The sequence below is a fragment of the Prionailurus viverrinus genome, chromosome D3 (assembly GCF_022837055.1).
Source record: "Prionailurus viverrinus isolate Anna chromosome D3, UM_Priviv_1.0, whole genome shotgun sequence".
In the NCBI taxonomy this organism is placed as follows: Eukaryota; Metazoa; Chordata; class Mammalia; order Carnivora; family Felidae; genus Prionailurus; species Prionailurus viverrinus.
Genome location: NC_062572.1, coordinates 7,898,025 through 7,910,412, shown reverse-complemented (window position 1 = coordinate 7,910,412; position 12,388 = coordinate 7,898,025). Strand labels below are relative to the sequence as shown.

Sequence of the window (12,388 nt, the reverse complement as noted above, 5' to 3'; positions counted from 1 at the left end):
CGTGTGGAGGGCTCTGCCCAGTGCCTGGCACCAGCGATGCTGGTGAGAGTGTCAGCCGCTGCTTTTGGAGCAGGTGGAAGCCATGCTGCTCTGAGAGGCTGCGGCCTGGCGGGTCCGGCTGCACTGCCTCATGGGGTTTCATTCCCCCCTCCCCTGCCCTGGCTTTTCTGCCCTGAGGGGAGGTAGCCAAGCACAACTTGGGCATTTGGCCCCGTGTCAGGGGTTTATTTCCTGGCAAGCGCTTGGCTGGGAGTCCGGTTGCTGGTCTGGCCACTTGAATGTCCAAACAAAGGCCCTTTGAGGTCCTGGGCCCGTGCCTGCCTGCCGCCTCGGGGCTGGCCAGGTTCCCCGGAGGGTAGAGGCTGCACACATCAGTACTGCCTGCTCACATGCCATTCTGGAAAGGATACAAGTACTTGATGTGCAACCAGATTCCCTTGCACTGGGACATCTAGGGCCCTCAAAAGGGCACACCAGTCGTATGTTGTCAAGTTCTAAAATTCAGTCTTCTCCCCATCCCTTTCTGTGTGCATTTCCTGGGGCTGTAGTAACAGTGCCTCGAACAGGATAGCTTAGAACAACAGAAATCTATTTTCTCACAGTTCTAGAGGCCAGAAGTCTGAAATCAAGGTGTGGGCAGAACCATGCTCACTCTGAAGGCTCTAGGGGAGAATCCTGCCTTGACTCTTCCAGTTTCTGGTGGTGCCTGCTTCCTTGGCGTTCCTGACTTAAAGAAAGCTGTTCCCTTCCATTCTCAGCTTCATGTGCCTCAACCTTGTCCTGTAGCCTCCTTCCCTGTATGTCCCTGTGTTTCTCTTATGGCCTTCTTATGAGGACGCCCGTCTCTGGAGTCAGGGTCCACCCTAACCCAGTGTGACCGACCTTATCTTAATTAATTACATTTGCAAAGACCCCTATTTCCAAATAAGGTCATATTCTGAGGTCCTGGGTGGATGTGAATTTTGAGGGAACTCTATTCAACCTAGTATACCTTCTTTGGGTTACAAATAGGACCAGGGAGGGGTGCTGGGCAGGCAGCTTATCTCTCTTCTTTTGCCCTCAGGGAAGCTTGCCCTGCTGTTTAACCTTGGGCAAATGACCTAACCTCTCGCCACACAGAAAATGAAGATAGTGAGAGCTACATGGTAGAATGGTTGAGAGGACTGGATAGGTTATATCTGCAGTGTTTAGTGCCTGGCACATAAGTGCTGCCTAAGTGTGAGCAGTTGTGATTGCTGCCATCTTTTGTGCTGGAGGAGATCACAGCTTAATATCCAGTGCCCAAAGAGCAGGATTTTCTTTCCTTACTCTTGCCCCCTTGAGGTGGTTTCCTTGCTGGGTGCCCCGCCCAAAGGCCCTTCCGTGGTACCTCTAAGTCTGGAGCTGGGCATGGCTAACGTCCCTCAGAACCATGGGTTCTAGGTCCAGCTCTGCCACTCACAGATCGTGTGACCTTGAGTAGAGCCCTTGATCTCTCTGTGTGTGCTTCCTCGTCTTCCCCATGACCAGAGGACATCTGCCCATGTTGCCGGGCCTTTGGGAGGCTTTGGTGAGGCTGCTGGAGAGTGTGATGTCTCCTTCTTCCGCCTTCAGGCCAAGAGACTGTGTCTAGTTAGAATTGTCCTCTATCAGGATTGGGTTTTGAAGCTGGTAGGAAAGAGGTGGTTGGGATTAAGCTTGGGTTGGTTGGGCTTGGGTTTGGATTTCACTCCTGGGCAGTTCATTTCCTCTCTCTCAATCTCAGTTTCCTCATCTATAAAATGGGAAGTTGTACCATTTTAGTTTGTGGTCCCCCAGAAGTAACCCAAGCACTCAAGCATTTGAGTGCCAGCAGTTTATTTGGGAGGTGATCCCAGGAAACATTGGTAGGGGAATGGGAAGTGAGACAGGAGGGGCTACCTGTGGGCATCTGGACTCCAGTGCTGCTGGAGAACTGGGGACGGCATGGAACATGCCTCAGTTATCCCACTTGAGGGACGAAGGAGCAAGGGTATTTTTCTTCCTCCTGCTGTTGGTCAGGGGAGTTGAGGACTGCTTCCAGAGGGTGATAAGTCCCCTTCCCTCCTGATCTGCCTCTCGCATCGGCAGAGTGAGCTCTGAGCCCAGGCATGCCAGGAGTTGCAGGTTCTGGCTGTTGGGAGTTCTATAGACGGGCACAGACGCAGTAAATGCACCTGCACAAGAAGCAGTCCTGTAGGGCTGTTCGAAGACACAGACAGGTCATCCATGTCAAGTGCCTGCCCCATTGCAAGTTCCCAGTAATTAGTGCTGGCCTGGTGTGGCAGCCTGAAGGCGTGCACGTTCTAATCCTCAGAATCTGCAAATATATTACCTTACATGGCAAAACATCTTTGCAGGTAGGTTAAGCTAAGGATCTTGAGAAGAGATTATCCTGGATTATTCAGTGGCCCCAATGTAGGTACAAGAGTCCTTAGAAGAGGGAGATAGGAGGGTCCGAGTCAGAAGCGGAGGTCAGTGATGCAGTGCCACAAAACAAGGAATGCAGGTGCCTCAAGAAGCTGGAAAAGGTAAGGAAATGGATCCTCCCCTACAGCCTCCAGAAGGAGCCCAGCCCTGCTGACCCATTGCAGACTTCTGACCTCCAGAACTATAAGGAAATAAATGTATGTTGCTTTAAGCCACTAGGTTTGTGGTCATTTGTTACAGCAGCAACAGGAAGCTTATACATTTTGTCAGAGCAGGCCAAGGCCAGCACCTCAAGCATGTCCCTAACGTGCTGGGGCCATAAAACTTTACTCCATTCTTCTCTTTACTGACAAGATATAGGAAAGGACCAATGAAAAATATCCTGGTAACACGGACTCACTCCTGGGCCTGCCTCTTGTTTGGAGGCAAGCTCAGAAGTCAGGATCTAAGTGACTCTGCACTGGGGAGGCCGACCCCACCCCAACACCCTGTTCGAGTAAGCCTTTGATTTCCTCGGAGTTAAGCATCTGAGACTCATTTCTCAGCCTTTGGGTACTCTGTGATACTTCCAAAATTATAACCAGGAACGTATGTAGCCCTTCCTGTGCCTCAGGCACTGTTCTACACCCTGCATGTGTGAAACTCAGCCAATGCTCATAGCGGCCTACACGGGAGCTGCTGGTACTCTCCCCGCTCCAGGGGGGGCAGTGATGGCACGGTCGGGGGGGATTACCAATGTGCCCCCGGTCCCACAGCGGGGAAGAGGCAGAGCTGGGATTTGAACTCAGGCCCTGAGTTTCCAGAGTGTGCTCCTGGCCCTCCTGAGACCGCCTCTGCAGACGATGGTTCAGGAGGGCTTGGGGTGGAAAGTCTGTCATCTGTGACCACAAAACAGGGTCACATAGCTTGAAAGACACCTTCCAACTTCTATGTATTGTTGGAGTCATACTCTTCCATTTCCCTCCTGGGGTTATCATAGTTGTCCCCATAGTTGTCAGAGACAGGAATGGAGGAGATTGGAAGTGTTCTCCCTCCCATGTACAGATGGATGGCGCCCCGTACAGTCACTTCTGTTCCCACGCTGAATGGATGTGGAGGGCACTGGCAGCTACCGAGGCACTTCCCTTTGGGGTGGAAGATAAAGCCTTCATTAGCATCAGGGGCAGGGGAGCCCTCCAAGGGGCTGTCTGTTGCCGGCTCTGTCCCAGGACACTTCATCCAGGAATGTTCGGGTAGGGGGTCGGCCTTTGCATTTTACAGACAGCAGAGCTGAGGCCGGGCAGGTCTCTGACAGGGTCACACACAGCATGTCTGCAAGCTCTCCACCCTGACCAGGGCACAGCAGCGGCTCCAGCCGCTCTGTTCTGTCCACCTTGAAGACTTGCTCCGCCCAGCTCTGGTACCACAGAGGAGGCGGGGAGTTCTTAAGTTCATCTTACAGACGAGATTCAGGCCATAAGAACTGTTTTGTAAGTGCAACGAAGTTTAAAGATGGTTTAAGGGGACAGAGGGAATTTACATTTTGAGGCTGTAGACAGTCTAAAAATAAAATATTAGAGGGGCGCCTGGGTGGCTCAGTCGGTTGAGCGTCCGACTTCGACTCAGGTCATGATCTCACGGTTTGTGAGTTCGAGCCCCGCGTCGGGCTCTGTGCTGACGGCTCAGAGCCTGGAGCCTGCTTCAGATTCTGTGTCTCCTCCTCTCTCTGCCCATCTCCCGCTTGTGCTCTGTCTCTCAAAAATAAATAAATAAATGTAAAAAAAATTTTTTAATAAACTATTAGGTTTTCTACTTAGAGTCCTGTTGCCATTCCGCCAAAAATTTCACATCAGACAGTGAGAATTTAGAAGGGAGAGAGGGTGCCCTAGGCTGAGTGCTCAGCGAGGGAGAGGAAACCAGCTAGAGCCCTAAAGGTGGGTTGGATTTCGGTTGAAAGGTGAGGGAGACAGGCACTCCAGGTGGAGGCCAGGCTTCCTCTGCCTTGCCCAGGATCAGCACGAGTTTCCTGGTAGGCAGCGCTCATCCTGGTGTGCTTGTTCTTTTGCAGCGCGGGTGGGAGATCTGTGCCCGGTTCTCATGCCTGCTCTCCTCTCCGGGGTTGTTTCTTTCCACCAGGGTGACTGACGAAGTTTTTAACTTCCTGCTGGTGTGGTATTACTGCACCCTGACAATCCGGGAGAGCATTCTCATCAGCAATGGCTCGAGGTAACAGGGGACCTGGCTTTGGGGGGGGGGGGCGTAGGGGGAGCCAAAGGGAGATCTGGAATGGATGCAGGGGAGGGCTGTCAGCTCCAGCCTGTATTCCCTTCCTCCTCAGAGGGGGTGGGGGGTTGTCCGTGACTGTTCAGATCCAGGGAGGAGGGAAAACGTGTCTGCTGGTGCAGCGTCACTCGCCATGGTCAGTCTCTTGCTTACAAAAAACTAACTCAAATGGGTTTAACACAACAAGAAGTTTATTTTCTCGTATCAAGGAACAGGTCTGTTGGGACTGACTTCAGGTCAAGCTTAATCCAGGTACTTAGACAATGTTATCAGGACCCACTTTCTCTCCACCCTTCACCTCTGCCTTCTAGTATGATGTCTTCATTCTCAGTCTCCATGTAGAAGCACCTGGGAGCTCCAGGCTCAAGTCTTTGTTTCTAGCATTCTCAGCAAAATAGGGCACATCACTTTTTTTCCAAGAGCCTCACTGGGTCCCATTGGCACTTGCTGAATCATGTGCCTGTCTCTGCACCAATCACTGTGGCCAGAGAATGCATGGCTGTGATTGGCCAGGCTTGAGCCTCATGCCTGCCCCTACAGCTTAGGAGCTGAGTGTCAGGAGGGGAGTGGTTCCCCAGAGGAAAATTGGGATACTGTCACCATGAGGATGAATGGATTCTGGTGACAGGAGTGACTGGTCCCCCCCCCCCCCCCCCCCCAGGGAGATAGGGAGGATGGAGAACATGTGGTAACGGCCTTGGTTCAAACCTGCTTTGTTACCCAGCCGGTGCTGAGGAGGAAGACAGTCAGGCTGGGAGTGAGGGTTCCAGAGTTCTAGTCCCAGTGCTATTCCTGAGCAGCTCTGTGACCCTGGGCAACTGATGTCCACTCTCTGGGCTATTTCACAGCCCCCTGGGGGAGTGTGTCTCAGGGTTGCTGAGTGAATCAAGACACTTGGGGCTCCCCATCACTGAGGGCCTCCTATGCCAGGAGCCCTGCTATTTTCTCATTCTCCTTCCTACCCCCACCTGTCTCTGAGCTGAGACCACAACTTGCCACCTGCAGGACCCATTTTCCACAGGTCTGATTCCTTTTTGGGATGGCCGTTTTCATCTCTGTGTGCCGTGCTTGCCCCTATTTTCCCCTGAAACAGGAAGTAACCACCGCCCACCCCCTCCCTGCTTCTTCCCCTCTGGACACTACTAAGGAACTGTCATGAACTGTGTATTTCAGATTGGGGGGGGGGTGTCTGCAAACTCCTAAATAATTTGCCACCTTTTCACTTTCTGCCCAGTGGTCTCTTATGGCAGATCCCTGCCCTGCCGGGCCTTAGCCTGCATGTAGAGCCCAGAGGTAAGGAGCAGGGGAACAGCGAGTTTTAGGTATACAGCCCTGCAGCATGTAGCCCTTTAGAAAAAAAGATCAGTGTTTCTCAAACTACACTTGTTTTTTACCCACCCTCTCCATTTTTGCCTTTTCCATGTATCATCTGGTTGATAATGTTCACATTTCAAATCAACCTCTCCTTTTTTTTAAACTTCAGTAAATATTAGTTTATTTTAGAAGGAAATTTTATTTCATCACCATACATGGAAAACCAGCATCAGTCGCAGGAAGGAGGAAGTAGTGTAAAAATATCCTTTTGTTTTCTTTGTATAAGTTATTGAAGTCAATTATTTTTGCTTCCGGAAGGCTCTGAGCCTGAGGCCTGCCATCTCTCTCTTCGTGTGTGTACATGAGTGTGAAAAGGGAGATTTTTGGACCTGAGAGGCATTAAAGAGACTCTCCCGGACTTACTCAGGAGAACAAAGAGAACTAAAGAGATGCCCTTTCCCCACACAGTTCAGTAGCATCTAGTGCGACACTCAGGTGTCATCTAAAACTTGATATACACGCCCCAAGCTTTGGGAAACACTGAAGTGAAAAATCTCACCAAATAAATAACACTCATAGTCTTCCTTAATTGTAGTGAATAGTATCTTTCTGCTTTTGGGTGTCATTGGAGGGGAGCCAGGGTGGTAGATAGTGGGGAAAGGGGGCCGGGGCAAGTGGCAAAGTCTTCTTGGTCATGAATTCTCTTTCTGTTGTCATGGGCTTGCTATCAGTCTTACAGTTTTATCCTTCTGAGGGACTCTAAGAGTCTTCAGAGGCATGCTACATCTCTAACAGTCACTAACACTTTAGTAAGAGTTACTCTGGTCACCTCTTTATCTAGTGTGACAAGCTATGGATGGGGTGGGGGAGAGGCGTTACCAGAGAGAAAGGAACAAGACTGAGTAGAGGTCCCTGCAAGTGTGGGTCACACCAGGAAAGCGGGGAGGGGGACACAGGGGGTAGAAGTGGGGTTCCAAAGCCAAGCCGCATTCGCCTAACACTTCAGCAGGTATCTCAAGTTGTAATGGGACTGTTCTTCTGGGCCTGTCTTCTGCTGTGGCCTGGGGCAGGGGTTTGGATGTGGTGGGGGCTGGGATCTGGAATGGGTGGGGTGGGTTTGGTGCTTTATCTTCTGGAATGACTTTGGAGCTGTGGTTCATTAGCTCAGTTAGTGCAATAAGCAAATCGAGTTCCTTTGCAAATCCTGCAAATGAGGGAAAACCACCAGATAGGAGTAAACCTGAGGGGGGAACATATATAAGCATACCTTGTCTAATTGCACTTTGCAAACATAGTGTTTTTTATAAATTGAAGATTTGTGACAACCTTGTGCCAAGCAGGTCTATCGGCATCATTTTTCCAACAGCATTCGCTCATTTGGTGTCTCTGTCACATTTTGCTAATTCTTTCAGTGTTTAAAACTTTTTTCATTATTATTATATTTGTTATAGTGATCTGTGATCAGTAATTAAAATTTGCTGGAAGCTCAGATGATGGTTAGTATTTTTTTAGCAATATATATTTTTTAAATTAATTTTTTATTAAAAAAAATTTTTTTAATGTTTATTTATTTTTGAGAGAGACAGGGACAGAGTGAGAGCAGGGGAGGGGCAGAGAGAGAGGGAGACATGTGTGCTTGGGGCTTGAACCCATGACCCCGACATGGGGCTTGAACCCATGAACTGTGAGATCATGACCTGAGCCAAAGCCAGATGCTTAACTGAGCCACCCAGGCGCCCCTAATTTTTTTTTTAATTTTTAATTTTTTATTTTTTTTAATTTTTTTTTTTAACATTTATTTTTGAGACAGAGAGAGACAAAGCATGAACGGGGGAGGGGCAGAGAGAGAGGGAGACACAGAATCGGAAGCAAGCTCCAGGCTCCAAGCTGTGAGCACAGAGCCCAATGTGGGGCTCAAACTCAAGCTGTGAGATCATGACCTGAGCTGAAGCCGGACGTTTAACCGACTGAGCCACCCAGGAGCCCCACAATATATTTTTAAATGAGGGTATATACATTGTTTTTGGGGTTTTTTTTATTTAAAATTTTTTTAATTTTAGAGTGTGAGCAGGGGAGAGGGGCAGAGGGAGACAGAGAATCTTAAGCAGCTTCACAGTCAGCACAGAGCCTGACACAGGGCTCGATCTCAACAACCCTGAGATTGTGACCTGAGCGAAATCAAGAGTTGGGTGCTTGACCAACTGTCTGAGCCACCCGGGAGCCCCTGTGCATTGTTTTTTTAGACCTATTGCACACTTAACTAGACTACAGTACAGTGTAAACATAACTTCTATAGGTACTGGGAAACCAAAAACTTCACTTGACTTGCTTTATTGTGACATTTGCTTTGTTGCAGTGGCCTGAAAGTGTACCCACAATCTCTCTGAAGTATGCCTGTGTATTAATAGTTCAAGGCGTTAAAACTGGCTCAGTGTTAACAGTCCTTCTCCCCATTCTGTTCTGCTGCTGTACTGGCCAGCATCACAACAAATCAACAGTCTCACAGGAAAGAGCTCTTTCTTTGGAAGATCCTTTCCTCGGAAGATCCAGTTGTAATTTTGAGACTGATTTCTGATTGGCTGGGCTGAGGTCATATGCTCATCCCTGAGCCAATCACTGTGGCTGAAGGGATGTAGAGCCCCGATTGCCTGGCTGTGAGTCATGTGCCCAGTTATATCCCTCAGCTCCCTTTCAACCACCCAGATGGAGTGTGGGGATGAGGTGGTTCACCAAAGGAAGGGCCTGGCGTGAAGCCAGCATGCAGGGAGGATGGGGGTGTGCAGGGGGTTGGGGGGTGGTGATTGACAGAGAGGCAAAACAGCAGATGTCCTCTATAGTTAGTTCTGGGCCAGAATAAGTAATGAATCAGGGATCGTGTTAGCTTTCTTGGCCAGCCGGCCCATGGGTGCTTGGTTCCAACTGGCTGTTGTAGGGGCCTTTCCTAGGATAAAGACTAGGGGTGGCCAGGAGGGAGGGATCCTCAGAGTGGAAGCTAGCTATTTCCCCTGACTGCCCACATGACCCAAGCTCAAAGCCAGAAACAGCCTGTGATTGAATAATTGCTGGTGCCTGTAGATTGTGCACACATGTAAATATGGCTGAGGTGGTCCTAAAGAGAGGACTGTGGTCTCCTCGGGCACCATCCCCAGACACTGGGCCACGCTGTTTCTACATTGTGGCTATGTGTATACCACTCTTCATTGGGTATCTACTGTCTGTACATTAAAAAGCCCATTAACCCCTACAAACTTTATTTCTGTGACAAAACAGGCCCAAAGAGTGAGTAATGGGTGCAGGTTTCTTTTGGGGTGATAAAAATGTCCTAAAACTGATTGTAGTCACGGTTGTGCAGCTGTGTGAATGTCCTGAAAACCACTGACTTGTGGATCCACTAAGTGGATGACGTGTATGATAATCTGAATTGAATCACAATAAAGCACTTGCACACACACACACACAGGGCACAAAACCAGCCCAGCACCCTGGAGAGTGCAGATAGATGAGGGGCTTGTGAACGCCATGTCAGGGAAGAAGCAGTTTCTAGCCTTTCCTAGTGCATCTGAGCGGTGCTTACTTATTGGGGGCACCTGTCAGAGCTGGGCTTTGGGCACTGTGAGCTGTGGACTGAGAGCTGCTGCCCAGCCAGGCTTGCTGCATACATCCTGCGTCTCTGGCTGCTCCCACACCGGGAGGGGGCATTCTCGGGGCGGGGGGGGGTGGGTGGGTTGGGGAGGAAGACAAAGGGGCACTGGGTTTGCCAAGCCTCAAGGGCTTGTGTGTGTGGCTCTGCAGAGAACTTGGGGAGAAGTGGTTCCGGAGAGGCTTCTTGGGTGCTCTGCAAGCTGAAAGTCTGCGGATGGGGCTAACTGCCTTTTCTATCAGAAAATTAGAGCCAGGGGTGCCTGGGTGGCGCAGTCGGTTAAGCGTCCGACTTCAGCCAGGTCACGATCTCGCGGTCCGTGAGTTTGAGCCCCGCGTCAGGCTCTGGGCTGATGGCTCAGAGCCTGGAGCCTGTTTCCGATTCTGTGTCTCCCTCTCTCTCTGCCCCTCCCCCGTTCATGCTCTGTCTCTCTCTGTCCCAAAAATAAATAAACGTTGAAAAAAAAATTAAAAAAAAAAAAAAAAAGAAAATTAGAGCCAGGGGTCCTTGTAGACTCTGACAGGCAATACAGGGACATTGGGAGGGGGAGTCTGGGCACAAAGAAGTGGGTGGATGTCTCGTCCTGCACCTGCATGCTGGTGGCGTCTAGACCAGCTGCTGCTTCATCGGCCTTACCTCCTGGACATCACTTCATTCGTTTCAGCATCTATTGAGTGCCTACTGTTTACCAGGTGCTATTAGTGCTAGGCATAAAGAGTCACCTAAGACCTTGTTCCTAACCATAACCCTTGAGGCATCCACAGGCCATGCCTGAGCCCCTAATTTATGTCCAGGTCTATTGTGGGATTGCAAAGAGGAAAGATGAGTAAGATCCAGTCCCTGCTTGCAGGATGTCTGCATCTGATTAGAAGGTTTTAAGACAACTCAAACCCACTTACTAAGACAATGCAAGTTAAAACCTCAATGACACAGTAATTTTCACCTAATAAGAAATTTTAAAACTTGGAATCCAGCATTGGTGAGGGTTTGGGGAACCAAATTTCTACTGGCCAGTCCTTGGGAGGAAGGAGCCCAGCTGCTCCCAGGCTGCATTTGGCAAAGCAAATCATTGCCACATTGTGTTCAGGTAACTGAGCTCTTAGAGGCTAGAGAAGATCAGAGGCCAGAGACAAGACTCAAGGACTTCGAAGGTTAAAAGGTTTGAGGGTCCAGCTTTCATCCTAGGCTGGAACATTGACGCTGAGGAGGGATTGACAGGCTCCCTCCCGTCCTGTGGAGTGAGAGCCCTCAGTTGGGGGAGCACTGGGTTCTGAAAACAGGGTTCCCACAGCTTCTGGACTGGACACAGGAAGTCCAGGGCTGGTCAAGGCCCTGCTGTAGATGGAGGAGCAGATGAGCCCAGGGCATGGGCTCCCAGGGAGAAACTGTCTGGGATGATGTGAGATGCTGTGTGGACAGTCTGTCATTTCTCTGTGTCTGCGTGGGATAACGTAGGTGGCTCCAGCTCTCTGTAAGTGTGTGTGCGTGCGTGTGCTGTGTTTATTCAACACACTGAGCACCTGCTCTGAGCCAGGTGTCACAGATACATCCATGAAGAAGACAGACAAAATTGCTGCTTTTCTCATGTTTACATTTGGGGAAGAGGGTTCAGAGAACAAACAAGGGGAAAAAATGAGTAATTTCAGATAGTGGTAAGCACCGTGAAGAAAATGAAACAGGGTGATGTCATGCAAAGTGGGGCTGCCTGGCTGTTTTAGATAAGGTAGCCGGAGGCCTTTTGGGGGAGGTGACAGTTGGTCCAAAACTTGAATTTGGATCAGGAGCCAGGCAGGCCAAGTTCTTGGAGCAGAGAGAACAGCAAGTACAAAGTCCCTGTTAGACAAAATACCACAGGCTGGGTGGTTTAAACAACAGAAATCTATTTTCTTATAGTTCTGGAGGCTCGAAGTCCAAAATCAAGGTGAGGTGCCAGCAGGATTGGTTTCCCCTAAGGCCTGTCCCTGGCTTACAGATGGTCACCATGGCTTCATGTGGCCTTTGGGGGCTTGAACTCTGAGCTCTGAGGTCAAGAGTCTGACACTTAACCAACTGAGCCACCCAGGTGCCCTTTTTTAAAATTTTATTTTAAGTTTATTTATTTATTTTGAGAGAAAAACCGAATGCACAAGTGGGAGAGGGGCAGAGAAAAGGAGGGACAGAATCCCAAGCAGGCTTTGTGTCATCAGCACAGAACCTGATGTGGGGCTCAAACCCACAAACTGAGATCACGACCTGACCTGAGATCAAGAATCGGGTGTTGTTTGATTTTTAATTTTTAAAAATATTTTTATTTTTGAGACAGACAGAGCATGAGCAGAGGAGGGGCAGAGAGAGAGGGAGACACAGAATCTGAAATAGGCTCCAGGCTCCAAGCTGTCAGCACAGAGCCCGACGCGAGGCTCGAACTCACAGACTGTGAGATCATGACCCGAGCTGAAGTCGGACGCTTAACCAACTGAGCCACCCAGGTGCCCCAAGAATCGGGTGTTTAACCGACTGTGCCACCCAGGCACTCCCCCATCACCTTTTTTTAAACCTTAATTAACTCTTTAAAGTTCCTACTTCCAGGGGTCCTTGGCTGGCTCAGTCAGTGGAGCATGTGACTCTTGATACCTGGGTCGTGAATTTGAGCCCCATGTTGGGTATGGAGATTACTTAAAATAAATAAAGTTCCTATCTCCAAAACCAGTCACATTCTAAGGTATTGGGGGTTAGGGCTGTGACATAGGAATTTGAGAGACACAA

General features: G+C 49.6%; 1 protein-coding gene across 4 annotated transcripts in view; it reads left to right on the top strand.

Moving 5' to 3' along the window:
• TMEM120B (transmembrane protein 120B) overlaps positions 1–12,388 on the top strand; it is a 43,245-nt gene that overhangs the window by 24,855 nt on the left and 6,002 nt on the right. For all 4 annotated transcript variants that reach the window (XM_047827583.1, XM_047827582.1, XM_047827581.1 and 1 more), the window contains exon 6: positions 4,543–4,632. In XM_047827583.1, the coding sequence (XP_047683539.1) occupies positions 4,543–4,632 (90 nt within the window). The remainder of the gene's footprint in view (positions 1–4,542; positions 4,633–12,388) is intronic.